This window comes from Miniopterus schreibersii (genome assembly GCF_964146895.1).
Source record: "Miniopterus schreibersii genome assembly, chromosome: 3".
NCBI lineage: Eukaryota > Metazoa > Chordata > Mammalia > Chiroptera > Miniopteridae > Miniopterus > Miniopterus schreibersii.
In genome coordinates, this window is record NC_138103.1 from 30,628,896 (window position 1) to 30,654,635 (window position 25,740).

The following is a 25,740-nucleotide window of genomic DNA, read 5'->3' on the forward strand; positions in this document are numbered from 1 at the left end:
TAGTGGTGTAACTACCACTCTTTTGTCATGCTCCTGGATTCTATGGGTCAGGAATTTGGAAAAGGCACAGAAACATGGTTCGTCTCTGCTCCCTGATGCCTGGGGCCTCAGGCGGAAGACAAAAGGTGGGTGTTGGAATTATTTGATTCGCATATGAACCATGTCTGGTGCTTGATGCTGGAAGTAGCCTGGGACCTCAGCTAGAGCTGTTGGCTTAACACTTACACATGACCTTTCCATGTGGCTGCTTGGGACTTTCTCACAGCATGGTGACTAGGTTCCAAGAGCGATTATCTCAAGAAATAGGACGTGGAAGCTGCCAGTTCTTTAAGGTCTAGGCTTGGAAACTAGCATAGCATCACTCCACCACATTATATTAGGCAATCACAGGACCCATATTCAAGGGAGAGAACCTAGAACCCAACCTCTCAGTAGAGAGTGGTAAAGGATTTGGGGAGCATGGCATAACACATAGATTCTGATGTTGGAGCTCAATCCACCACAGTGGGCTGTCTGGCTGCACACACATTTCCACATTTATAGAGCTGCAAAGTTTCTCTTTTGATCTTGTGAAGTACCCTCAGCTTGGTTGATATTTAACTCAGGAATCTTTCCCCTCCTGGATCCTTAGTAACCTCTCTATCTTCACCTCAACTTTCCCACTCTGATCCCAGATCCCATAAATAAGGCCCTGGAGCTGTTCCAATTAAACACAGGCTAAAGATCTCTGAATGTATCAGCTGCCCTCTCCTTTTGGAAAGGTAAGCTGTCTTTCCAAAAGGAGACTCAAAAACCCAACTTCTAGCTTTTATCTGGGAGGGAGAGTGAGGGAGAGGAAAGGGGAAGAAGGAAGAAATGGGTTTGGCTGAGTGACCTGATGACGAAACAGAGGGGCTGTGCTGCTCCAAAAAGCAGAACAAGAACAAACAAGTCAGTGTTCAAGGAGGCCAATTTCCAAAGGTTATTTTATGGCAGTTTAGGTGAGAGATAATGGTTGCAATGAGAGAAGAGACAGATCAGAGAAACAGTTTAGAGAATGACTTGACAGGTCTTGGTGAGAACTAGCTAGGGAAGGCAACGATGAAGAAGGTGATGTCAAAGACTTGGATTTCAGGGCTAGACATTTAGAATAACTTCTAAGTTAACTCCTATTTCTCAGTTATTGAGGTTCTATAAAATTTCAAGTTATTACAGCTCTTTTGGGAATGAGGACATAAAATTACCCCTGGAAAGAATCCTTAGATGAAGAATGCCAAGATATGTGGACTGGCCTGGCTTCAGTGTAGGTGGGACAGGAAGGTCCACCCTCCAGCCGATCAGGATACTACCTTTCCTCTTCGGTTTAAACTGTTATCAGTAGGTAAACTACTCAAAGGCAGCCAGTCTCTCCCTAGCTTCTCTGCTCTACCCAGTCTCTCAGTTACTAAGCAATAGATCCTTGAGAGCCAGTATACTAAGTACCTGGGGTGTGTGCAGTTCCACATCTGCACAGTGGGCCATAGGGCTGGGCAGGACCATTTAAGACACCAACAAAAACCTGACCCCCATCAGTTTAACAATCTCAAGCCACACCTGGGAACCAGCTGATGCAAACATGTTTATTGAGCTAATCACTAGGGCACAAAAGAGGTTGGAACAGATGTTCTAAAAATACAGAAAAACTTAGGCTCTTTCCATTCAACACAGGGAGGCAATGCTCCTCTCAAATGTTGAGGTGAAGCCCCCACCCCTCCAAACACAGAAGAAAATAGGCACTCTGCTCAAACACAGAGGGACAGAACCATGGTGCATTAGGAAGGATGGGGTTTAAGGCTTCTCTACTATGCCAACATCATCAGAGAAAAGTTAGGTTAGAAAGGCAAAGCCCACCTCTTCTTTGCCTCAGAGACCAGGGGTGGGGCTTGGAAGTAATGGTTCATTTTGCTTCCTTTCCCTGTTTGCCTTTTCCAAGTGGTCATATTGTTGAGGTGGTGGGTAGAGATGGGGAGGGGTGCAGTGTCATGTCAGAAATCCTGTAATGAGAAAGATGAAAGGCAAACACAGAGACATAACCAAAGACCACAGGACAAAGAGATGACTGCAAGGTCCTACAAATGACAACTCTCCTCCTGCCCTGCTCCTAGGGCTACTCCTTAAGTTCTGGACATAGCTGAGAGGGCAGACCATGGGCTGTGGCCTTTCTTTCCACCTGTTTGACAGATACACGAGTTAACCTGCTAGCATCTCCCAAGGACACACAACTCCTCTTACCCTGCCGTCCACAGTCTGTTTTAGGGCTGCTCACCTCAATGTTCAGCTCTGAAGAATCTAAGAGGTCCAGGCCAGGCTCACTTGGGGAAGAGTGCTAGAGAAAATGGGGTCAAAGTCAGAAAAGTCTTTCCCTACTCCCATCACATTACAAACAATCACAAAGTTGCCTTTCCAATAACAAGTGTAAGGGCTACAGTAGGTCCCTGAAACAGTCAGGAGGGAAGATTAGCAAAAACAAGGTGGGTAGGAGATTCAAGCCGAGACTTTCCAAAGTCATCAGACAAGTGCCTCCTCTTCTGACTTGCAGACTGAGTCCCTTAAAATTCATTCCATTTTGGAACCTGAGAATGGAATTTTTCCTGAGGGGGTTTTAGGAAAGTCTACAGAATTTTCATAGACACCTTGCTCTCTAGTCTCTGGTCTGAAGATGTCATTGTCTGGTTTTTCCTTCTGAGCATAAGACCTCCATTCCCCTACTTTATTCCATCCTTTCTCTCTCCTCAAAGAACAGAGAAGGGAGCAGAAGAATAACAGCAGCAGACATGTAATCCTTTTCAGTTTATATTCCTTTTTGTATTTTTTTCATTTTGTATTTTGTGTAAAAGCTTCATTTTAAAGATGAGGAGGTTTAGAGGGATTAGAGAGCTAACTTGATAAAGTGTTGGAATCATACTTTTCCTACTAGCCTGGCAGCATTTCCTCCCGGGAAAGCAGTCAGGCTGGTGTAAAAAAGGGAATGAGTGGAGGAACAGGGATTAGGGCAGCCCTCTAAGGACACAAGAGGGAAGACAGGGTGCCCAAGTGCCCATGTATGCCCATATGCTATGAGGAGACTTACTGAATGGGCTGCAAGGTTGGGCTAGATGACCCTCTATCTCTAGCTCTAGAACTCCTTTCAAGTCTTAGATTCAGAGGTAGAATGCTTATTTGGAGATTGAGAGGGGGAATGCTATCCCAGTCCTTTTTTGGTATTTTAAAATTTCTCTTCCCTATTTCTTTAATAAAAGTAAAGTCCTAGCAAAGTGCAAAGCAACTGACAAACCTCCCTCCTTTAATCTGTGATTCTTTCAAAAGGTCGTAAGTAACATTCAGGAACAAAGGCATCATCAGGACTGATAGAGCAGAATCACTCTAGTTTCTCTTTCTCATACCTGCCTCTAGTTCTAGAGGGAGAAGGAAATGCTGGGTCCACTCACCTTGTCTGGATCTTGCCATTCTTCACCTGACTCATTCTGAATTTCTAACTCTTCTTCGTCTTCATCCTCTTCCATAAGGCTGAGTCTGATGGCAGTGGCAAAGAGTAGAGGTTTCCAAACTGCTCTTTAAAGACCCCTGAGAATTTCTCAAAGACACCTCAGGGGAGCAGGGGTGAGCAGGAGAGCAGGGCTCTAGGTTCCCACTCCTGCTTTAATGAGCAGTCCCTATTCTCATCAGTTTTACATACTAGAGTTCCACATTATATTGGAAGAAAGTGTTCAGTAGTTAAAACAATTCCCAAAAGCATCAGCATAGAAGCACTGGATAAGGGGAGAATCCCTTCATAGTGGGTAACAGATCTGAAGTGAAGATAGATGAGAAAAGCTCACCGGGTCAGTCGGTTACCCAGACCAGGACATGAAGGGTTGAATGGAGACTGGAAATGCTGTGGACTCAAGAACCTTGACCTCTGGGTGCCTGAAAGGAGTTGGCTGTTGGGAATGATGTAGGATCAGTGACAGTAAATAAAAGTAAAGGGTAAAAAAGAAGAGATAAGGTAGCCAACATTAAAGAGGAGAAAAGCTCAGAGTATAGGGGAAAATGTAAAGCTAAAAAAATAGAAAATGATTGGATAAGGGCCCAAGAATGAGGGAGCGCTGTAGGAGAGAACAACAAACACAGCAAGATAGAGATGGTGAGACACCAAACTGGGAAATCAGACACCCAGATTCTCCCCCTCAGCCCTCACCCTTGGGTAAACTCTGATTCTGAGCTGCCTTCTTCTTCCATCTCTTCCAATCCCTCCAGGGGCTGCCTATTCTTCACAGCTGTGGAGGTGAGGGTGGGTGTTGTTGGGATGCTGTTCAGCTGTAGGCTTTCCTCCTGGGATGAAGAGATGTCGTCTCTGTGCTGCCTGGAGGAGCCTGCAAAGAAGCAGATACATATGTTAACTGTAGACCAGGTACTGCCACGGATGTTTTCACTTTTTCAAGACCTGCCCAGGATTTGGTTAGAAAAAGTTAAGAAGGGAATGGAAAACCTATATGGCTTCACTTTGACTAAAAAATGAGTGTAGCCTATGCACTAATGTACAGCCTTATGTACTAAAAGAATAAGGCTTTTAGAAATATATCTAGCTTTTTCCATCTCTGGTCACCACAGGGAGAGGAGCTGCCACCATCTCTGCCCACCTGTAATGGATGGTCATACAGAACTGCACCAGCTTCCTGATGAAGAGGAATAAGCACAGAACTGAACCCAATAATCTGAAGTCTGGCAACTCCTGCTACAATAAGCTGATTCACTGCAAGTCAGTGGGTATGGAGCCAACGGCAAAGGTGTGGTGGTCATCATGAGGTGAAGATCTGGCTAGTGAAAGTTGGACACCTATGTGCAGACAAGCATTAACAAGAAAGCCCAGGCCACCCTGAGCAGCATCCAGCACATGATCTGCAAGAACAAGTACTGCTTGGGTATACGTGTGGCCACCATCCAAAAGGCCGGCACCATCTTGTGCAGCCTGAAGCCCATGATGGGAAAGAGGAAGCAGGCCTGCCCCACCAAGAGCTCCTGAGCACCCCCATCCCCCAAAACAATAAAGGTATCAACTGACTTTCCTAAAAAAGGAGAGAGTATATCTCAGACTTGTCTAAGAAAAACTTACTACACAGCTTATAAAATAAGATGGAAAGGAATATAAATATATTTTTTACATATAGACAGTAACATCTGAACACGAATGTGAGAGAGGACTGGACTCCGCTAAGATTGAGAGGTCTCAGTTAATCAATGAAGACATCTGAGGTCCTATTCATTCAAGATTTCTGTGGCAAGAAAAAGCTTAAAGTGGCAACAGAGTTTTGGGACCTGAAGCTAGGATAGAAGAATGAGGGGGAAGGCTAAAGGTGGTGGTAGACTGAGTGGAAGCTACACTGACACTCTCACAGGACCAAACTGGAATTACAACTAAAATATAGAAAAACCATCCTGAATAATCAACTGCAACTGAAGATGAGCTGAAGAGAACCCTCATAACTAAGGAGGAAAAGTAGAGACCGCACAGAGACTGTGCCGGAAGTGCGGAGGCGCGAAAGGGCTGTTTGGGCTCCCACAGGCAGCAGCTGAAGGTCCAGAGGGGTATCTCAGCTATGGGGGGTTCCCACTGAGGACTCTGGGGACTAAACCCCAGGCTGAGCTTCCTAGCCAAGAGCACCAGAACTGAGAAAGGTGTCCACATAACATCTGGCTGTGAAAAGCAGCTGGGTTTCTGTGTGCCAGGGAGAGATGACTGGAAATGCAGGCACCCTCTTAAAGAGCCAATGCACAGTTTTGTGTGCAGCCACTCACCTTGGGCTCCAGCAGAGGGAGGGCAGAGTAGACTGGAGCTGTGTGAGGAGAACCTAGGGTTGTGGGCTCTGGAGATAGAGCTCAGAGGGCACCACTATGGATTCCTGTGCCAAGTCATTCCCCCATACTGCAGAGGACATCTTTCACAGGCAGACATTTACCTTCCAAGCAGCTTTTGCCTGAGGGGGAAGCAAATGCCCCACCCTGCTGGAAAACCTCTCCCCCTGCCCTGTGGAGTTTCTACAGCCTGAGGCTCATTAAGAGAATCAGATTAACCAGCCTATAGGCAGAGGCAGATCTCAGAGTGCTTTGAGTCTTTGCCTGATCTGCTTCTGGACCCGGGCCTTGGAAAAGTAGACTTTAGTGTGCATCTTGGTCCAGTCCAAATGCATCTGACCCCAACAGAGGGGACCTCAAGCCATGGGTTGTTGATAGCTCCATACAGGGTACTCAAAGCCAGGCACAAACAGCATCTGACACTGGCCTCACCAGAGACCTTCCAAAAAGACTGACAGTCCTAGCAGGCCTACCTAATACTTAGAAACAAACCCAAAAAGGCAGCCAAAATGGGAGACAAAAAAACAAGCCCCAAATGAAAGAACAAGAAAAGTCTCCAGAAAAAGAGCTAAATGAAATGGAGATAAGCAATCTATCAGATATAGAGTTCAGAATACTAATTGCAATCTATCAGATATAGAGTTCAGAATACTGATTGCAACAGCATGAAAAAAGATATGGAAACTATGAAAAATGATCAGTCAGAAATGAAGAGTGACATAGCAGACATAAAGAATACACTGGAAGGAATTAACAGCAGATCAGAGGAAGCTGAGGATCACATAAGCGAATAAGACGACAGGGTAGAAAAAAATCACTCAATCAGAGATCCAAAAAGAAAAAACAATTCAAAAACAGGAGGACAGTTTAAGGGAGCTGTGTGTGGGACAACATGAAACGGAACAATATTCACATCTTAGCAGTGCCAGGAGAGGTCAAAAATAAGCAAGGGTCAGAGAACCTGTTTGAAGAAATAATGGCAGAAAACTTCCCTAACCTGGTCCAGAAAAAAGTCACACAAGTTCAGGAGGCCTCTACAGAGAGTCCCAAGCAAGAAGAATCCAAAGAGGCCCAGGCCCAGACACATCATAATTAAAATGCCAAAAATTCAAGACAAAGAGAGAATCTTAAAGAGAGCCAGAGAAAAGCAATCTGTTACCTACAAAGGAGATCCCATCAGGCTGTCAGCTGACTTCTCATCAGAAACTCCACAGGCCATAAAGGAATGGCATAAAGTATTCAAGGTAATGCCAAACAAGGATGTGAAACCAGGACTACTCTATCCAGCAAGGCTATCATTCAAAATAGATGGTGAAATAAACAGCTTCCGAAATTAAAAAAAAAAAAAGGGGGGGCTAAAAGGAGTTTAGCACCACCAAACCAGCATTGCAGGAAATGTTAAAGGGACTGCTGTAATTTGAAGTAGAAACAGAAGCATTGCAAGAAATGTTGAAGAGACTGCTATAAGAAGAAGAAACAGAGAGAGAAACGTAGGCATAAAGAATTAAAATGGCAATAAATAAGGACCTATCAATAATAACCGTAAGGACTTTAAGGGAGAGATCAACAGCAATACAGTCATAGTCGTGGACTTTAACACCCCACTGACTTTACTGGATAGATCTTCCAGACAAAAAGTCAACACAGAAACAGTGACTATAAATGACACACTAAATTAGATAGATTTAATTGATATTTACAGAACATTTCATTCCAAAGCTGCAGAATACACATTCCTCTCATGTGCACAAGGGTCATTCTCAAAAATAGACCACATGTTAGGATACAAAACAAGTCCCGACAAGTTCAAGAAGACTGAAATCATATTAAGCATCTCAGATCACAATGGCATGAAATTAGAAACCAACTACAGTAAGAACGCTCAAAAACATTCAAACACATGGAGGCTAAATAGCATGTTATTAAGCAATGAATGGGTTATCAATAAGACCAAGAAAGAAATCAAAAATTTCCTGGTAACAAATGAAAATGACCACACAACGCCAAATCTATGGGACACAGTGAAAGCAGTCCTAAGAGGGAAGTTCATAGCACAACAGGCTTACCTCAAAAAGCAAGAAAAATTTTTAGTTAACTATCTAATCCTACAACTTAAAGAATTAGAAAGCTCCCTTGTGAAGCCATCAGGCTAGGGCTTTTGTTTGCTGGAAGTTTTATTACTGCTTCAATTTCATCTGTTGCTATTAGCCTATTCAGGTTTTCTGGTTCTTCCTGATTCAGTTTTACATGATCTCACTCATATGTGGAATCTAATAAACACAATAGACTGAGGAACAAAATAGATCCAGAGACACAGAAGCATGGAACAGACTGATGAATCTCAGTGGGAAGGCGGGAGTGGGAAATGGGTGGGGAGAGATTAATCCAAGAATATATATGCATATATGCATAACCCATGGACACAGACAATAGTGTGGTGAAGGCCTGGGGGGGAGGGGGAGGGCGGATGCAGATTTGAGGGGATCAATGGGGAAAAGGGGGGATATTGTAATACTTTCAACAATAAAGATTAAAAAAAAGAAGAGTGAGGGGTAGGGAAGAATAGAAAAATGGAATACTGGATTTAAAAAAAAAAAAAAAAAGATGATTGCAATGTTAGTGTAGTGCTGATAGGAAGGTAAGTGAAGAACCTAGTTAAGAACCTCTCTCCTACAGAGATCTGAGAAGACAGAGGAAAAAGAAGTCAAAATATCTCAGAAAACCTAGGTAATACTATTTGAAATCATGAATCAAATTAATATTTGTCAATGGTAAATATTCACACCCCCATTATGCTCCCTTCCTATGGCCATGCTGGCACAAAAAAAATAACCTGGAAAGTGAGCTGCTACTGGTTTAGGTGTAGGACTACAGACAACAGGAAAGAGCCATACCCAGAGAGGAAAACTTGGTTTCCCAGGTTGGTCCTCCTAATCTCCCCAGCCCTATTAATGTTGTAATGCAACAGTCCCTTGGGCCTCTCCTCTGCTCCACCTTCACTGGCTTCCTTAGCCATTCAGGTTCACACCTTTAAATACCAAGTCCCAAATTCATCTCAGCTTTTGCTTCTCCCTTGAACTCCAGATTCCTATCCCCAGCTGTCTGTCTAACATGTCCACCTGTAATAACATTGCTAATACCGAAGCCCTGATCTCACTCACAGCCTTCCCCATCTCAGTTGCTATCAATGCCATACTTCCAACTGTTAGGCCAAAATCTTGGGAGTCACCCTCAACTCCTCTGTCTTACGTTACACATCCAGTTTGTAAAGGAAGTCCTATTAGTGATATCTTGGAAATATATCCAGAATCTGACCACTTTTCACCACCTTTGCCCCTCCCCCCAGTCTATCCTGTCTCCTCTCTCATCTGGACTCCTACAACAGCCTCCTCACTGGCTCCTTTGCTTCTACCCTTGCCCCTCTAGTCAATTCTTAACACAGTAGCCAGAAGGATTCTTTTAAAACATAAGGCAGATCCTGTCACTCGTCTGCTCAAATTCCTACAATGTTTTCTCATTTCACTCCAAATAAAGTCCTGTCTTGACTCTGCCTCGTATGTTCTGGGCTCCTACAATGTCTTTGTTCTCCATATCCTACGTACTCTCCATTCTGGTCTCTGCTGTTCCCTGAACATGCCAGACACATCTCCTATCATGACCTTTAGACTGCCCCTCTGATATACTATTATGATATACACCAGGCACCCTCCCTCACTTCCTTTAGGTTTTTGCCCACCCTTCACACACTCTGCAGGCTTTCCCCTGATCACTTTTTACAAGACTGCAATCCTCATCAGTATTTCCTAATCCTCTTTCTTGCTTTTTTGCCAAAGTACATACCACTGCTTGAGACTCTAAAGAAAGAGGTATTTGTCTTTTTTTGTTCACTGTTGTATTCCCAGCACATGGTGCTCAATAAATATCTGTTGAATGAACAATGGGACCAACCTTTTTAGTATCATCCTACCTTTACAAACCCTCTGTTTTAGTCAAATCAATCAATACATCCATGTGCTTTGCGTAAAGTATACCTTCCTATGTTTTGCTTATGCGATTCTGCTAACCCATGAGACTCATTCTTCCTTTGCTCAGCTTATATGAGTCTTACCCATTTTTCAAGCTCCAGCTTAAATTCCATATTCTTGGTAAAGCCTTCAGAGAGCAACTAAACTTAAAATGATAACTTCCTTCCCTGAATTCTTTAGCATTTATCTGTCAATTCTCAAATGCTCACAAAATTATCATTTACTGGTAACTGTTCATAATTCAGATTTTCTATAAATGTATTTTCTCTTTCCTATTAGATGGCAGGCTGCTTGAGGATCCTTCAAGTTCTCTAAAACACCTAATACAGTATCTTGCACAGAGTAGGTCCTTAACAAATATTTATTAGTTAACTGATTAATGAAAAGTTTCCTAGTGATGTAACGGATAATTTTAGGTGGTATACAGAAGACATTTAAAAGAAGACACTCGCCTGGCCGGATGTGGCTCAGTGGTTGAGCATAACCTAGGATCCAGGAGATCACAGTTTGATTACTGGTGAGGGCACATGCCGGGGTTGCAGGTTCCATCCCCAGTCAGGGGCGTGCAGGAGGCAGCCCACTGATGACCACTCTCTCATAATTGATGTTTCTATCTCTCTCTAAAATCAATAGATATATATTTTTTTAAAAAAGACACACCCTACCTCACACCATTTACAAAACTTAACTCAAAATGGATCACAGACCTAAATGTAAGAGCTACAACTAGAAAACTCTTAGAAGAAAACATAGGTGTAAATCTTTGTAACCTTGTGTTAGACAATGATTTAAGATACGACACCACAAGCATAAACAATGAAAGAAAAACTAGATAAGTTGGATTTAATCAAAATTAATAACTTTTGTTTTCAAAAGATACCATAAAGTAAATGAAAAGACAACCTACAGAATGGGAGAAAATTTTTGGATATCATATCTGATAAGGGACTTGTATCTAAAATATATAAAGATCTCTTACAACTCAACAATAAAAAGACAAGTAAACCAATTTTAAATGGAGCAAAGAATCTGAATAAATATTTCTCTAAAGAAGATATACAAACAAATGGTCAATAAGCATATGAAAGATGCTCAACATCATTAATTATTAGGAAAATGGAAACTTAAACCACAATGAGATACCAATTCATAGCCATTAGAAGACGAGTAAAATAAAAAAGACCAATAACAAGTACTGGAAAGAATGTGGAGAAGCTGAGGTTCTCATACATTGCTGTTGGGATTGTAAAATGATAAAGGCACTTTGGAAAACAGTTTGGTAGTTCCTAAAAAAGTTAAACATGGAGTAATCACACGATCAAGCAATTTCACTTTTAGGTATATATAGCTTAAGAGAACTGAAAACATATGTCCACACAAAAACTTGTACATGAATGTCCATAGCAACATTGTGCATAACAGTAAGAAAGTAGAAAAATCCAAATATCAACCAACTGATGAATGAATAAATAAAATGTGGCCTATCTAAACAATGGGATGTTATTCAGCCATAAAGAGGTACGAGGTACTGATATATGCTAACGCACGGATAACATTATGCTGAGTTAAAGAAGTCAGAACACACAAGGCCACAGATTATATGATTCCATTGATATGAAATGTCTAAAACAGGCATAAGACAGGTAGTGATCCGAAGGTAAAAAATCATGAAAGTTGCATAAAAATATTTGAAATTTTTAAGATAACAGAATATAAAATGTTAGGAAAGAGCACACCAAGTGTAGATGTCTTAGTTCAATCTTTGGTTTTATCATTAGTTTCAAATTGGTTTTTCAAAGAGGTTTGTAATTTTAAGTTGGCTAAATAGACCATGATAAAAATGAGTGCCCTTAGTGATAGTAGATGCTCAATGAAATATTTATTTAACTGAAGGCAAAAGTTTGAAGGAGGCAAAAGACCATATGCTGCTTATCCAGGTAGTGGCAATAAAGGAAGCAGTGCTGGGGATCCTGATATCTGTAAACACAACATACATGCACAGAACTTTACCTTCAATGCGCCTCTTCTTGGAGTGGGGGTAGCCCTGAGGGCTGGCCTCTGCTGTGTTCTCTACAGGGCTAAGGGAGTGGCTGTAAGTGGTGACTGAACCCCATGGATGGCCAGGTTCCTGGGAGACACGCTGCAGACACTTTTCCAGGTAGGACAGTCTAAGCAAGGGGTGGGATGAAAAGGCTGAAATAATTACTGGGCCCTCACCATCCCCTTCTTCCCTAATCCACATCTTTATCCATCCATCCACCCATCCACCCATCCACCCATCCACCCATCCATCCATAACTTACAGTAGCTGTTTGTCCTGATGAAAAAGTCGGGGGGAAAACTCTGAAAGTAGCTCCAGGAATGCTAGATTTGGGGGCTGAGCGGAGGAGCCCGCTGGAGGAAGCTCAGACAAGGAGAACTTGATGCCTTCCCTTGGTTGAGCAGAATTATTTTAGGAAGATAGTCCCTTCCCACTTCCATCCCAGGGCTGTCCAAGTATACCCTCCTCCTGTCCCCAACTTGTCTCCCATAGCTACCCACCTGCCAACCTGACTCGTTCTCAACATTCTTATCCTCCCTCTAAGACCTTACTCCCAGCTCTCCCTATACACAGCCTTTGGCTTAGCCCTCTTAGAAAAAATCAAGAACATTGGCTTCCAACTAATACTGACTTACTTGTGTAGCATGACCACAAGGTCACGGTTCTGTAGCTGCTGGGGTCCAAAGCTCAAGGCAAACCTCCGGGCTAGGTCCCTCATCTCAATGAAGGCTGGAAGCTCATTCAGGCCCTCGGGTCCCTGTTCCTGCAGCAGTTCTGTATACAACTGTTTCGACGAGACATGATACATTTGGGAGAGGGAGGAACAAGGTGGAAATAGAGCATTTCCTTCTTTGCCTAGAAATTCTAAAGGGCTTGGGATGTTGTCCACTACTTTTACTCTTTCTTTCCTCCCAGGACACTATCCCTACCCCTGACCTTTGCAGCAGGGAGAGCCTTCACCCCTGCTCTGCAATAATAAATAAAAATGTCTGTAGTGACCAAAGGAAGCTGAAAGAGAACAGATTTTTATAAATTAGAAATCCTCTATCATTTTATTGTTGGTACTCCTAAGTCCCAACTAATAGCTGAATTTCTACTGAGTTGGGTTAGAAACTGCCTGTCAGTTAAAAAATACTTTCAATCCTAGCCAGGTGGCTCAGTTGGCTGGAGCATCATCCCATGCACCAAAAGGTTGTGGGTCCATTCCCCAGTCAGGGTGTGTACAGGAGGCAACCAATCAATGTTTCTTTCTCACATCGACGTTTCTCTCTTTCTCTCTCTAAAATCAATAAACATGTCCTTGGGTGAGGATTAAAAAAAACTTTCTATGCGTCCAGTAGTAGGAGACTGTCATGTAAAACAACAGTGAAAATAAATCAGAAAGTTTCTGCTCTTAAGGATTTCACATCCTAAATGGCTGGGGGTGGACAGAGAGTCTGTAAACTATAGGGAGGGCACGTCATAGATTTGAGGGATTCTAGGCACAAGGGAGTACCTGCTTGAGGCTCAGCAGCAGGATTCGGGAACAATGACTTCGGTCAATCTGCCTTGCTCTAGTTAATGTTTCCTTGATAATGTCACCATAGTCATTGTAAAACTGAGAGAGAGGAAATAGAAAAGATAGTGTTTGACTACAGGAAAAGACTGTTTTTGTTTTGTTTCTTCTTCACATTCCTAATTATGTCTCCTCCTAAAAGTGACTTAGGTAGTGAAACATAAATCTAAGTATAAAACAACTTAGACTAGACTTCATCTCTAGCCAATAGGTGCAAACCCCAAAATAAATCAGAGTTTAGGTAAATAAATAAGGGGAGAAACTCTGTCCTGAGCCCAGTTCTTGGAGAATAGTAAGCCTGCCAGTGCATACTCTCATCCAGCATTGAAGCCTTCACTATTTGTCTCACCCCACTAGAAAAGAAGCTCCATGAAGAAGGAACTTTTGTGTTTTGTTCATTGGTTTGCCCTTAGTGTTTGGAATGGTGCTTGGCACATAGATGCTCACTAAGCAGAGATCAATACAGTGGTAGGTTGAGGAAACTGAGGTACATATTTAGGTGAGGTACATATCTTGTGAAAACTGATCCTTCTTCCATTCTTTTGTTTCCTTCCCAGATTACACCATTCCACAGATTGGGTTCACAGAAATGGATATGTCCCTTCCAATGAATTTCTTTCTCCTAACAACTTTTTCCCCATAATTATTTACTAAGTTTCTTTTCTTTGCTCCTTTATTCTAAACTCCTATTGCCCTTTCCCTCCTACTTTCCCCTTAACTCTGATACCACAATCTCCCGCATCCTCCTTTCTATAGTGCTATAGTGTCTGCATTCATGCCTGTGGTCAGCTTGGTGCCTCACTGTACCTTGTTATAGTGTTTGAAAACATCTGAAGCTGCATCCATTTCCAGCACCCCAAAAAGCAACAGCTTGCAGAATCCAGCCAGGAGGCGGCGTCGCTGGTGTAGCTGCTCTATCTGTAAATGGTCCTCCTGGGAATGACCTGGCTCATATCGAATGTAGAATGGAAATATCAGAATCACAGATTTAGGCCTCTTGTCCTATTTATCTGAGGCAGGCCCAAGCCCCAGACCGTTCCTGAGCCCCAGGTATAGTCCCTGTACCCTTGCCCATTTCTCCAGGCTGGATGAAGACGTGGTCCATGAGGAAGCTGGCTAGCTCGGACTGGAGAGTGGCTTCAGGAAGAAAGACAAGGGGCCTAAGGAAATCGCCTCCCCCTACAATCATCTGAGGACTGAAGATGATAAGTAGGTCACTTAATAAGACAAAAGCCTGTTAGGGGAGAAAAAAAAAGAATACTTAAAAAAAGACAGAGCATGATCAAGACAGAAATTACATCACTAATTTCTCCTTAGAAAGGGATTCTTCAAACCATGGAAAGACTTGTCTCCTCGGTCCCACTTGATTAAATGCTCACCTGTTTCTGGATCTCAGGATCCACATCTGAGAGGCAACTCTGGCAGAGTTCGCAGAAGGCTACCATCCTGCCCTTCAAACTCAATAGCTGCTTCTGTGAAGATAGTGGCTTCAGGGGAAAGAACGAAGACACAGGCTCCTTCATTCCCATTCCCCCTACTCAGACCCATATTCACCTGGGAAGCACCTGATCCAGAAAGGTGGGCTAGTGTCCAGAGAATGGAAAAATAGACAAGAGTCAAGGCTGGCAGGATCACCTGTAACAACCAAATGTTACAAAAATAAGGGATGCATCAGGAGAGTAAGGGGAAGACAGGAGAGGAGGAAGAGAGAGGAAGGAAGAAAGAGAGGGGGAGAGGTAGATAGGCACACACAAAGCAGTAGAAAGAGGCAAAAGTGGTGAAGAAGAGAGAAAATGAAATTAAGGGAGATCCAATTCCTTTTCTGGTAGAAAAGAAGTGATTCCAGACAATCTTCAGAGGATTTTATCCTGGGTAAAATGTCACCTCTCCCTAATTTATTTGAAGTCCTCTAAAATCCCTCAATATCATCCTTGACTCCCAGGAAACCAAAGAGGATAGCTGTTTTCAGGCATTGGAAAGTACAGTTCATCTTCCAAGAGTGAAATGGAAGGACAGCACACACGTTATACATTATCTTTGTGTCTATTCCACATCTCTGGAAATGAAACTGCCTGGGAGAGTTGGCTACCTAGGACACAGGGCCCTTATTATTTCCTCTCTGCCTCCATATCTCCAACTTGTCTACTTGCCTGGCGAGGAACCTCTCCTGTGTCCACAGCCTTCTGGAGGAGTCGGTAGCATGGCTCATAGAGCTCCCATCGAGTTAGGTCATGAGCACTTGATGGGGGAGGAAGGAGAGGGAAATGTTACACCAGAACAGAACGAGAGGAATCAATTCCACAGACACCAGTAGAAATTGAGGAGGAAGGAGGAGGTGAGCTGCTCACTTGTAGAAGGCAGAGAGGCGCTTCAGAGTGGCTGCCAGACTATACACCTCATCCTCATCTAGGAAGGACGACTGAGGAAGAAAGAAGTCCACAATGGGATTTTCCCCAAGAATTCACAGATCCATGTTCCCTATCTAGTGGCCCTCTCCCACCCAAGTTTGGTGTGTCCTGTCATTCAGCCCATTCCTACCTGCAGCAGCTCTTCAAGTTCCTGCTGGAAACGGTCAGTCAGCAGATCCACTAGTTGGCTGCGGGCAAAGTCCACCCGGCTGAAGAACGTGAACTCAGGATTACAAAGCAGATAAAGGACATGAGCTCCAGCCTCAAGCACTGCTGGCTCTGCATGCTTCACCACCACCTCCTGGAGTTGCTGTAAAAACAGCTCCAAGTGCTGAGAGAAAAAAAGGTGGGAAAAGCTAATGCTGTTAGGTGGGGAGGACAACTCTTCTGGAGGGGAGTACAGCTGAGGGAGGTAAGAAAAAGGGTTGAAAGCATTAAACTTCAAGGATAAGATACCTACAAAAGGGAAGACTAATTTTTCTGAAACCCAGGTTTTTGAGAACAACCAGACACTAGCAATAGAACCTTTGGCCCTAGCAGGGAAGCAGCAAGGTTGAGGAAATATATCTTCCTCCTTACCTTCTCTAAGCGCCTAGTGCAATAGATGCTGAGGTCAAAGTAGTTAAGAAGCTGGAGCAGGGGAGCAACCTTCTCTGCATCAGCTGAGAACTGTAATTGAGAGGGAGACCATCTTATTAGCTAATACATTGTTAATTCTTACTCCTATTCCACACCAGAGGTCATTTTCTTTTCACCCTCTTATTCCCAGATGCTGAACAGTGGGGCAGTTCTACCTTGGCCAGGAGCTGGGGTAGCAGGGGAATGAGGTGTTCAGTGAGCTTCACCTTGTCATCTGCTTGGATCTTACGTTCTTTGGGAGTTAAGCCCTGGAATTAGAGTCATTTGGGAGTGTGGGAAAGGTGTGGAGAAACACTGGGTCCAGAGGACATGTATGTGCATCCCTCTTCCCCACAATCTTATCTGCTCAGGAAGGAAAAGAGAATTCAGCAGCTCCCTTCAAAGTTTTTTTTCTGGGAAATGGAATTATTTGAGGGGCAGAGAAAGGGGCACCCTAAGCTAAGACTTGAGGATAAAGATGGATAATACCTGTACGAATTTAATATTGCCAATCAACCCAACCCACCCCTTATGCCATACCTTCCTCCCAGTGACCCGTCCCACAGGTGGGTGACCCTCTGAAGCTTGTCGAACACTGGACACAAGGATTTCTATCAGTGTGCTCTCCTGCACATCGCCCAGGTCTGGGTTGGCAGAGGGATGAAAACACAGAATCACAGATTAGCCACCCTCCATCTCCAAGTCTCCCTTCACCGCTGTGCCCCCACTACCCATTATCTCTCTGCCTTTAACAATACGGGAAAGAACTCTCTCCTGGCTTCCTACTAGGAGATGAAAGGTCCCTCCCTGCTCCCGCCATCCCTGGCTACCCATATGACACGCACTCTGGTCCTTCTCCAGCAGCAAGCTTGTCAGACTCTCCCAGTCCTTCAGCTGAGACCCTGCACAGTCCCACAGGCTGTCTACTAAGTAAGCAGCATGGTCATGGAGCTGTGGAAGGAGATACACATTAAGTTACTGAAGCCACATTAAAAAACTCTAGGAAGTGGCTACTGATAAACCATGTCTCTCCTTCCTATAGTGCCATCTCCCATCCTTCTCTACCTGCAGGTCTTATGCACAACAGCCAAAGAGCTCCTTCCTATACATCACCTCACTCTCCACAAAGAAGGACAGCAGAAGGTGGAAGAAAGTCCTCTGGGCGTGTGGACTTCGGCGTCGCTCTCTCCCCACCACTGTTCTTGTCTCGTACTCAGGGTAGAAAAGCCTGGTGGAATGGACACAAGGAAAGGGCACAGCACGGGAGCAAATAATCACCATGGAGGGAAGAAACAATCCAAGAAGAGGTATAATGACAAAATAAGTGCAGAGGTAAGGAAAGCCCCAAGAAGTTGAGAAGGAAAAGGAGACTCTGAGAGAGACTTTAATAGGTATGGGGAGTTCTTAGCAAGAGCAATAGCAGGTGAGGGAGAGAAAACAACAGAGGGTGGTGTTAAAGATGAAAGGAGCCCCACTCACTTCCAGTACAGAAACTCCCCTGCAGCAGAGGCCAGGGCTCGGTTAGAGGCATATACAACAGGGTAGATGCTCTCACAGTCTACGTCTGTTAGTGCCCCTTCCATGTTCCTGTTAAGAGAAAAGGAGAAAAAGCAAACAGATTTAGATGTAGTCTTCTAGTACAACTAAGGCTAGAAGTAAAGAGGCAAAAACAATGAGGATTAACTCACAAAGAACTTTTAAATGAAGAGTGGAAGACAGAGGAGGATGAAGAGTTAGAGAAGATAGGAAAATTTCCCCCTGGAGATCTTGCAACTCAGGAATGACCTATGTCTTTCGACCTGCACATAAGAAAGAGTCAACCTACGCTCGGTGGAGGGATAGGACTCTAGAAGGGCCCATCTGATGCTGGAAAGGTAAAAGTCTGAGATGCTTGCTTCCCCATTTCCCAGGACTCACTTAAGGATAAGTATTAGCAACCTGACAGCCTCCACTGCCACATCGTACTCTCGGTCCATGACCATGGAAACCATTCGGTCCTGCAAGAAAGAAAACACTGATCAAAACCTCGCTGTATGCATCCCCAAAATCATGTTCTTTAAGAATGAGAGATTCCTAAAGAGAAAGTGTAGAAACAGATGCTGGGATAACTAGATGTATCAGAGCAATAGAAATGGAAAGATGAGCCCTAGCCGGTTTGGCTCAGTGGTTAGAGCGTTGGCCTGTGGACTGAAGGGTCTCGGGTTCAATTCCAGTCAGGGGTACATACCTCAGTTGCAGGCCAGATCCTCAGCCCTGGTCGGGGCGTGTGCGGGAGGCAGCCAATCGATGTCTCTCTCTCACATCGATGTTTCTGTTTCTCTCTCTTCCTTCCTCTCTCCCTCTCTTTTTCTCTACCCCCACTCCCCCACCCCTTCCACTTTCTGAAAAGCAATGGAAAAAAATATCCTCAGGTGAGGATTAAAAAAAAAAAAAGAAATGGAAAGATGAGGTGGGAAAATGGGAACCACAGGAAAGAGTCAAGTACACAAATACCGTCCCAATATTACCTTGAAGCGACTGGTAAAGAGCTCTAGGCGTGCAGTCAAGTCCCGGTTACTGTACAACCCTTTGAGAGCCTTCAGGCACTTCAGACGAACCTCTCGATGCTATTGAGGAAAATGGAAGTATGACTGACTACTCTTCTACTCACCCTCACTGGGCCTCCATACAACCCCTGCCTCAGACTACGCATTCTGGGCCTCAGTGTCCTCTATACCAAGGATTCTAAGATATAGCAAAGACAATGAATGGCTTATCTTATTACTTAAAAAAATAAAAGGATCACAGCAGAATTTAGCAATCATAACAAGAAGGATCTCTGGTTATCACCCTAGCATCTGTATTACCAACCCATCAATAACATTCTTGCTTTTTCATAGGGAAAGTCTTTCTCCCCTGTACTCTGGTTTTGAGGCCTTTCATTTCCTGGATAGATCTTTCTCTTTTCTATCTTATCCTACTCTCCTCAATACTGGGGAAGTTCCTAGGTTCAGTGCCTTGATGGGTTGATTACTGATCACTAGTGAAACACCTAAGTGACAGGACCAGGAAAAGCTGAAGTGTCCTAGGGCAGGGAAAAGAATGAGGAGAATAGGAGAAATGAGATTTGACTTGATTCTCACCTTATCGTGCAGGGTCCAGCCAATATATTTTAAATAGCTATCAGTGAGGAAAGAGCTACTGTAGCTTTGCATCCAAGACCCAATCTCCTCGATGCAGATAGCACGAATCTCAGGAAGGACATCCCTAGGCATAGAGAGATAAACTGACCCTTATCACCTTCTCTCCAAATTCACTTTCCATCCTACCAGATAATCTCCTTGTCATATAAGAATTAATTTTCCTTAAATACCATGTACCATGTAACTTTCCCGATGTAAATACGATAGATAAAAAGTAAACATTTTCTGTCACCAGCCCATAAAATAGTTGATTTTACCCTCCTGCCCCCTTTAAAAATGAATTTTGGAAGTTAATTTAACTGTTGTCCAAATAGTGTGTGTGTTTTAATTCCACTTCAAGATTAAATCAGCTAAAGGGTTCTGAAAAGGCACAGGCTAAAATCTAGATAAGAATGCGAAACAAATACAGATGATCTTTTTAACTTAATTCTACTGATTCTTTAAACAGTATAAAACTCCTCACCTTTAGCATAGTGAAACAGCAGGCTAGGGTCAGAAAAGGCTTGCCAAGCTGTACACCCTCAGAAAAGCCCTGCCTTTTCACTCTCTGCTCTTATCCTCTCAAGCCTCTAGCCCCAGGAAAATGGGAGAGGGATGGTTTTGGACAAAGTTGGAGCAGAATACTCAGCAAAGTCCTATCCTGTTATTTTCTCTCCCAGAAGAGCTTACAAGGTCCTTTGTTGGTGGGGATAAACTAAGCCTTATTAATTTAAAACATTTGTTAGTTTTTGGTCTAGCTGCATTAGTTCTAAAACTAATCAAATAACTCTGAGTTAAGGAAGGGGGCTTGTCACTTCTACAGACTCCATAACCAAGGACCAGCTGCTTCAACGAGAAGAGCCCATTAACTCACCTGTACCGATGTACAAAGACACCCCTGAAAAGGGCATTCATCATCCCCTCAATCTCCTCTTGGTGCTCTTGTAGCTGGAGGACAGGAAGGAACAGGTTAATCTCTCTTGTACCCCAACAATATAAGGCCACAAAAATATTAAAAAGTATGGCTTCCACCTACTTCCTATTTGTTACAGGACACAGTCTAAACCCTTGGTATCCTATGTTCCCTTTAAACCTTCTAATTCTGGAAGAAGCTGTACAGTCAACTAATACTTTGTGTTTGAAAAAAATAATATCCCCTCTGCATCTGGTTATTTTGACTAGATTTGCCTATTCAGAAACCCTAGCTGGTTGTTATGTTTTTGACTAACAAGTGGGAAAGTAAAATTTTAGTAAATGCAGTTTGTTGGACAGAAGATGTGGAAGTAGTAAAAAAGGAGAAAAAAGAGATTAGATCAATGGTTCTCAACTGGTCCCCGCCTCCCACCCAGGAGACATTTAGCTTTGGTTGTCATGACTGGGGGTTACTACTGCCATCTAGTGCTAGAAATCAGGGGTGCTGCTAAGCATTCTGCAATACGAGGACAGCCCAACAATGTCAACAGTGCCCCTACTGAGAAACCCTAGACTGAATGAATAATAAATACCAAGGAAACAGAATTATAAGGAGAATTACAAGGATTACAGGGAATCAGAATTATAAGAGAACATTCTTTAAGACAACTAACCCTATCTCTTCAATAAATCAATATGTACATTGGGGAAAATGGGGAGAGGCAAAGGTTCTGTATAAGATTAAAAGACACTTAAGAAACACGAAAGCCAAATGTAATGCATAGTCCTTAATTAAATCCTGGTTGGATCTAATCAACTATAAAAAACATTTGGGGAACACACAGAAAAATTTTAATATAAATTGGAATTAGAATCTATTAGGGAATCATTGTTAGTATTTTTGGATGTGAAAATGGTATTAGGATTATGTAGGACTATGTCATTTTTTTAGAGAACATATTTAAGTCTTTAGTTTAAAACACCAGTATGTCCTCAATTTACCATAAAATAGTAAAGTAACAGATGAAGCAAATATGGTGAACTATTAGTCGTTAAATCTAGATAATTTGTATATAGTGTTCATTCTACCACTGTCTCTATTTTTCTGAATTCCTGAAAATTTCATATTTTAAAAAAAAATGGAGAGGGAGGAGGGAAGGTAGATCATCAGTATCAAATTCTATAGAAGTTTGGAAAAGGGAGATTGAGAAAAGGCCATTGGCTATAGAGGTTAAGAAGTCACTGGTTTGAGAATAATTTCAAAGAAAAATGAGGATGGAAGCTGGCAGCAAAAAGGATTCGGTTGGATATTAAGAAAGTTAGGAAATACTTTCTCAAGAAGAGAAGAATGAAGGAATGATTCAAAAGGAGAGAAGAAAACAGTGGGGAGAAAGAGATTAAAGACAAAAAGGGGAATAACTGATGAAGCAAGAGCATAGAGAAGTAAAAAGAAAAAGACACACTAGGGTACATAAGATTCGAGACAGAACTAATACACATAAGGTTTAAGAGCATACTGACAGTGAAAACTGAAAAAGAGAATGAGGGAAGTAGAAAGATTCCTTCTCTAATGATTTAGCAGACAAAATCTTTGGGAAGGGTTGGGAAAACAGCCAATTGGTACAGTTAGACATGATGAATCCTGTCACCTCATGGTGGAGAAGTCTCAGATACCAAGGAAAGTGTGCGTGTGTGTGGGGGGGGGGGGGAGAACAAGTGTCTATCTCATGATAGGCACAGCTATTAGAAGATTTAATCAGTGTTAAAGTTTTTTAGGGTTTATGTCCTCCAGTGGTCTTTCTTAAGTTCAAAAGTAAACAAAGCAAGTACCTATTATGTGCCAGGCTAGGCAACTTGCTCATCATCTCATTTAATCATCATAAAAAGGTAGAATTATCCTTTTTAAAGAAAAGGAAACTGAAACTTATAGGTGTTACACAAGACCATGGAGCTAGTAGCTAATTGGAAGAAAATTTAAACTCAGGAGTGACTGAAAGGCCTATGCCCTTTCCATTCCTTAAAAACTTGGCTCCCCCCATCAGCGGTTGGCCTCAGTACTGTGGTAACCTGTATACTGTACACTTGACAAGGAAGTCAAAACTTAACTCCTTGCATGAGATGCAGGCACAATACCTAAAGACTTCTGATAATGAATGTAGACAAAGGAAACTGAGCAAAAGTGGAATTAATAGAGAATTTTAAAACTTACTCTAAATTAGAAATGATAATAATTGAGCCCACATCCCAGAAACAAGATGAACAAGCAATGACCTCTGACAGGATGAGTCTATTAAACTATTACCTGCCTCCATTATTCATGATCTGAAAAGGTGCTTGGGGGCTTGTGCCTTACCAGAGAGGTGGGCTGTGGCAACAGTGAATGGAAGCTGGAAGAGAGGGAGGGAAAAGGAGGACACACTTCTCACCTCTTTGCGCTTCTCCAACAGGCTCTCCAGCCGCTCAGGTGCTCTCTGTCCTGGCCCCTTGTTTCGTTCAGCCTCATACTGACGCTGATTGTTGTCTTTGTGCAAACTCAGTTGGAGGGCTACTCTTACCAGAGAGGTCATTAACTTCATGGCTTTGAGTCAGGAAAAACAAGATAAGGGAATCACTACTTAAGTCAGAGGAAAGAGCGTAGGTTCAAAAAATAAGGGAATAAAGGGCAGTGAAAATGAAAAGCTAGAGCAGGGTGACCCTCAAATCCCAAGACTGTTCTGGAGTGGACTTTCCCCGCCCCCATCCCTTTTGGGCTTCTTTTAATCCTCAGCATATTCCCAGTAGTGAATTATGAGAAACATGGTAAAGCTGAAAATTGTCACTGTGTTCCACCCTTTTTTACAATTCAACTAGTGAGAAGCTATATTGGATTTGGGAAAAAAGAAGCATGGCCTTGTCCTGGCGGGTGTGGTTCAGTGGTTAGAGCGTCCGCCTGAGCACCAAAGGGTTGCAGATTCGATCCATGGCCCCAGTTGGGGGGGCGTGCAGGAGGCAACCAATGTCTCTCTCTCACATCAAGGTTTCTCTCTCTCTCTCCTCACCCTTCCCTCCCCTCCACTCTCTCTAAAAAATCAACAGAAAATTATCCTCAGGTGAAGATTAATCAAAAAAATTAAAATAAATAAATAAATAAATTAAAAAGCATGGCTTTGAAATAAAAAACTAGGATGCAGGTAGAAAAGATCCAGGACTGGAGAACAGAGAAAAGTCCTAACAATCCCCAGGAGAACATTTATAGAGTAAAAATGAGTGCTCACCAGCCAGAGTGCTAGTGTGACGAAAGGCACGAACTTGGGAGTCTGACAGGCCAGTGAGGAGGGAGATAAGGTTGTCCATAGGGAAGCCATCATAAAGGAGACTGTACTGGCACTGATAGACCAATGTCCTCACAAATTCACAGAAACTGCCCTGGAACTTCTTCCAGGATGGACCTGGAGCTGTCAGGGGATAGTCTCCTGAGTCCTACAGAGGGTTTGAAAAGAATGGGAAAGTTATTACCAAGTCTATGAAGCCATAGGGATGATGGATGTCAAAACCCAATGTACAGTAAATATGTTATCTCTGTTATATCTCATTTCCTGCTATTCTCAACTGTAGAGGCATATTCAGACAATATCTATGGGTCCCTTTTGCCTCCAAGAGATTGAACTTCTCCTTCTAAAAGCTATCGTATTTCCCAGAATCAGAAAGAAGGGGATAATGAGTTTTGTGCTTTGAAATAGGAAGGCATAATAATCTTGGTCTTCTCCTTCCACCTCATTAAACTGTTCTGTTAGGTGTCGGATGATCTCTGAGTTGGACATCTTCTTGAACATCTCAAGGGTCACAGTGCCTAAGGAATGGAGGAAATGAAGTATTTACAAGGAAAACAACAGGATACCATGACTATTTACATATACATCTGAAGATGAGCTATGGAATATATTGAAAAGAGCTTAGGTGGGGAATCAGAAGACCCAAATCTGCTATCATCTAACCATATATCTGCTATAAGGCAACCACTCTAGAAAACCCAAAGGAATCAAGCAGTGGAAAACTACGGTTACAAAAAAATCCAAACAAAAAACAAAAGAGCAATAAACTATATCAGATTCTGAATTCTTATAATTCAACCTTCCTAAGACTACCTGCTCCAATAAATTAGGACATGGCCTCTGGTGGCCCATAGCTTCAGTGAATAAATATGCAATGAAGTGGCTGAGAAATAAGAAAATAAAATATTATTTCATCTACAGAAAGGAAGACTAAACGGTGTCTTGATGGCCCATTTTTAATTTGTGAATATTATTAGTATGATTAATTATTTTTCCACAAAGGGTCTTGTCTCCAAACCAACAGTTCCCTACTAGATCCCTATAGTCAACAATGTAGTTAAATAAGTGAAATTTTTCTTATGCTTTACCTTCTCCCTTCATTTAGGAAATGCCTAATCCTACTCCTCTAAATAGAATACAGTTTCATAACACAGGAACAGAAGGCTAGAGGACAGAAAGGGGTAGGAGTTTCCTCACCTTTACATCCACAAGATCGGATGAAAAAGTTAATGAGCTCCAGAAATCCTGCATCTTGGTTTTGCTTGTAGCTCTCCAGCCACTCATCCACCAAAGACTAGGAAAACAATATGATTTATATTTCTGGCAATATGAAAGGCTAGAAATCCTGTATGATTGTCCTAATTGAAGCTTCTAAACTTCTGATTAAATTTTTAAAAACATCTTTTAAAATTTATTGAACTGGAATGAAAGGTAAAATTCCATATAGGCTAAAAATGAAGTGAAGGTAGCAATCCTTGGAGATAAGCAAACTGACTTTTGCACTGAAGGTTTCTATTAAACCCTGGGAACTCTTTCTGTCCAGATGGCTGCATGGAAATCAGAGCATAGGAGATTGAGCCTAAGGGCTTTCTGTGAAGAGTAGTGCAAAAGGAGGCTCCTGCATAAGGCTGGGTCCTGCAGAGTCACATCCTCGAGAAAGCAAGAATCAGAAATAAACCTACAGGTCAGCAGAAGACAACAAGAAAACTAGCTAGCTAGACCTGAGTGTGAGGTGGAGAGAGAAAAAGAATTCTCCCTTGAGAATTCATAACCATAAGCCAGCTCTCAGATCTAGATTTGCAGTCCAGATCCACGCTATCTATATGATCAGAATAATCTCAATCAGAGAATTTAATTAA

The 25,740-nt window shown here is 42.6% G+C and overlaps 1 protein-coding gene across 1 annotated transcript in view; it reads right to left on the reverse strand.

The window, feature by feature from the left end:
* Window positions 1-1,584: 1,584 nt before the first annotated feature.
* STAG3 (STAG3 cohesin complex component) overlaps window positions 1,585-25,740 on the reverse strand; it is a 30,267-nt gene continuing 6,111 nt past the window's right edge. Inside the window, exons 5-34 of the mRNA XM_081133527.1 lie at window positions 25,079-25,175; window positions 24,323-24,399; window positions 23,825-24,029; window positions 22,997-23,148; window positions 20,533-20,606; window positions 19,620-19,743; window positions 19,005-19,103; window positions 18,415-18,494; window positions 17,977-18,084; window positions 17,611-17,725; window positions 17,343-17,448; window positions 17,038-17,141; window positions 16,674-16,766; window positions 16,459-16,548; window positions 16,010-16,210; window positions 15,820-15,890; window positions 15,622-15,709; window positions 15,026-15,106; window positions 14,851-14,943; window positions 14,537-14,705; window positions 14,279-14,415; window positions 13,412-13,513; window positions 12,552-12,700; window positions 12,179-12,307; window positions 11,886-12,043; window positions 4,196-4,370; window positions 3,837-3,938; window positions 3,447-3,531; window positions 2,285-2,344; window positions 1,585-2,012 (exon numbers count right to left, since the gene is read on the reverse strand). Coding sequence (XP_080989653.1) covers window positions 2,004-2,012; window positions 2,285-2,344; window positions 3,447-3,531; window positions 3,837-3,938; window positions 4,196-4,370; window positions 11,886-12,043; window positions 12,179-12,307; window positions 12,552-12,700; window positions 13,412-13,513; window positions 14,279-14,415; window positions 14,537-14,705; window positions 14,851-14,943; window positions 15,026-15,106; window positions 15,622-15,709; window positions 15,820-15,890; window positions 16,010-16,210; window positions 16,459-16,548; window positions 16,674-16,766; window positions 17,038-17,141; window positions 17,343-17,448; window positions 17,611-17,725; window positions 17,977-18,084; window positions 18,415-18,494; window positions 19,005-19,103; window positions 19,620-19,743; window positions 20,533-20,606; window positions 22,997-23,148; window positions 23,825-24,029; window positions 24,323-24,399; window positions 25,079-25,175 — 3,333 coding nt within the window. The 3' untranslated portion in view covers window positions 1,585-2,003. The remainder of the gene's footprint in view (window positions 2,013-2,284; window positions 2,345-3,446; window positions 3,532-3,836; window positions 3,939-4,195; window positions 4,371-11,885; window positions 12,044-12,178; window positions 12,308-12,551; window positions 12,701-13,411; window positions 13,514-14,278; window positions 14,416-14,536; window positions 14,706-14,850; window positions 14,944-15,025; window positions 15,107-15,621; window positions 15,710-15,819; window positions 15,891-16,009; window positions 16,211-16,458; window positions 16,549-16,673; window positions 16,767-17,037; window positions 17,142-17,342; window positions 17,449-17,610; window positions 17,726-17,976; window positions 18,085-18,414; window positions 18,495-19,004; window positions 19,104-19,619; window positions 19,744-20,532; window positions 20,607-22,996; window positions 23,149-23,824; window positions 24,030-24,322; window positions 24,400-25,078; window positions 25,176-25,740) is intronic.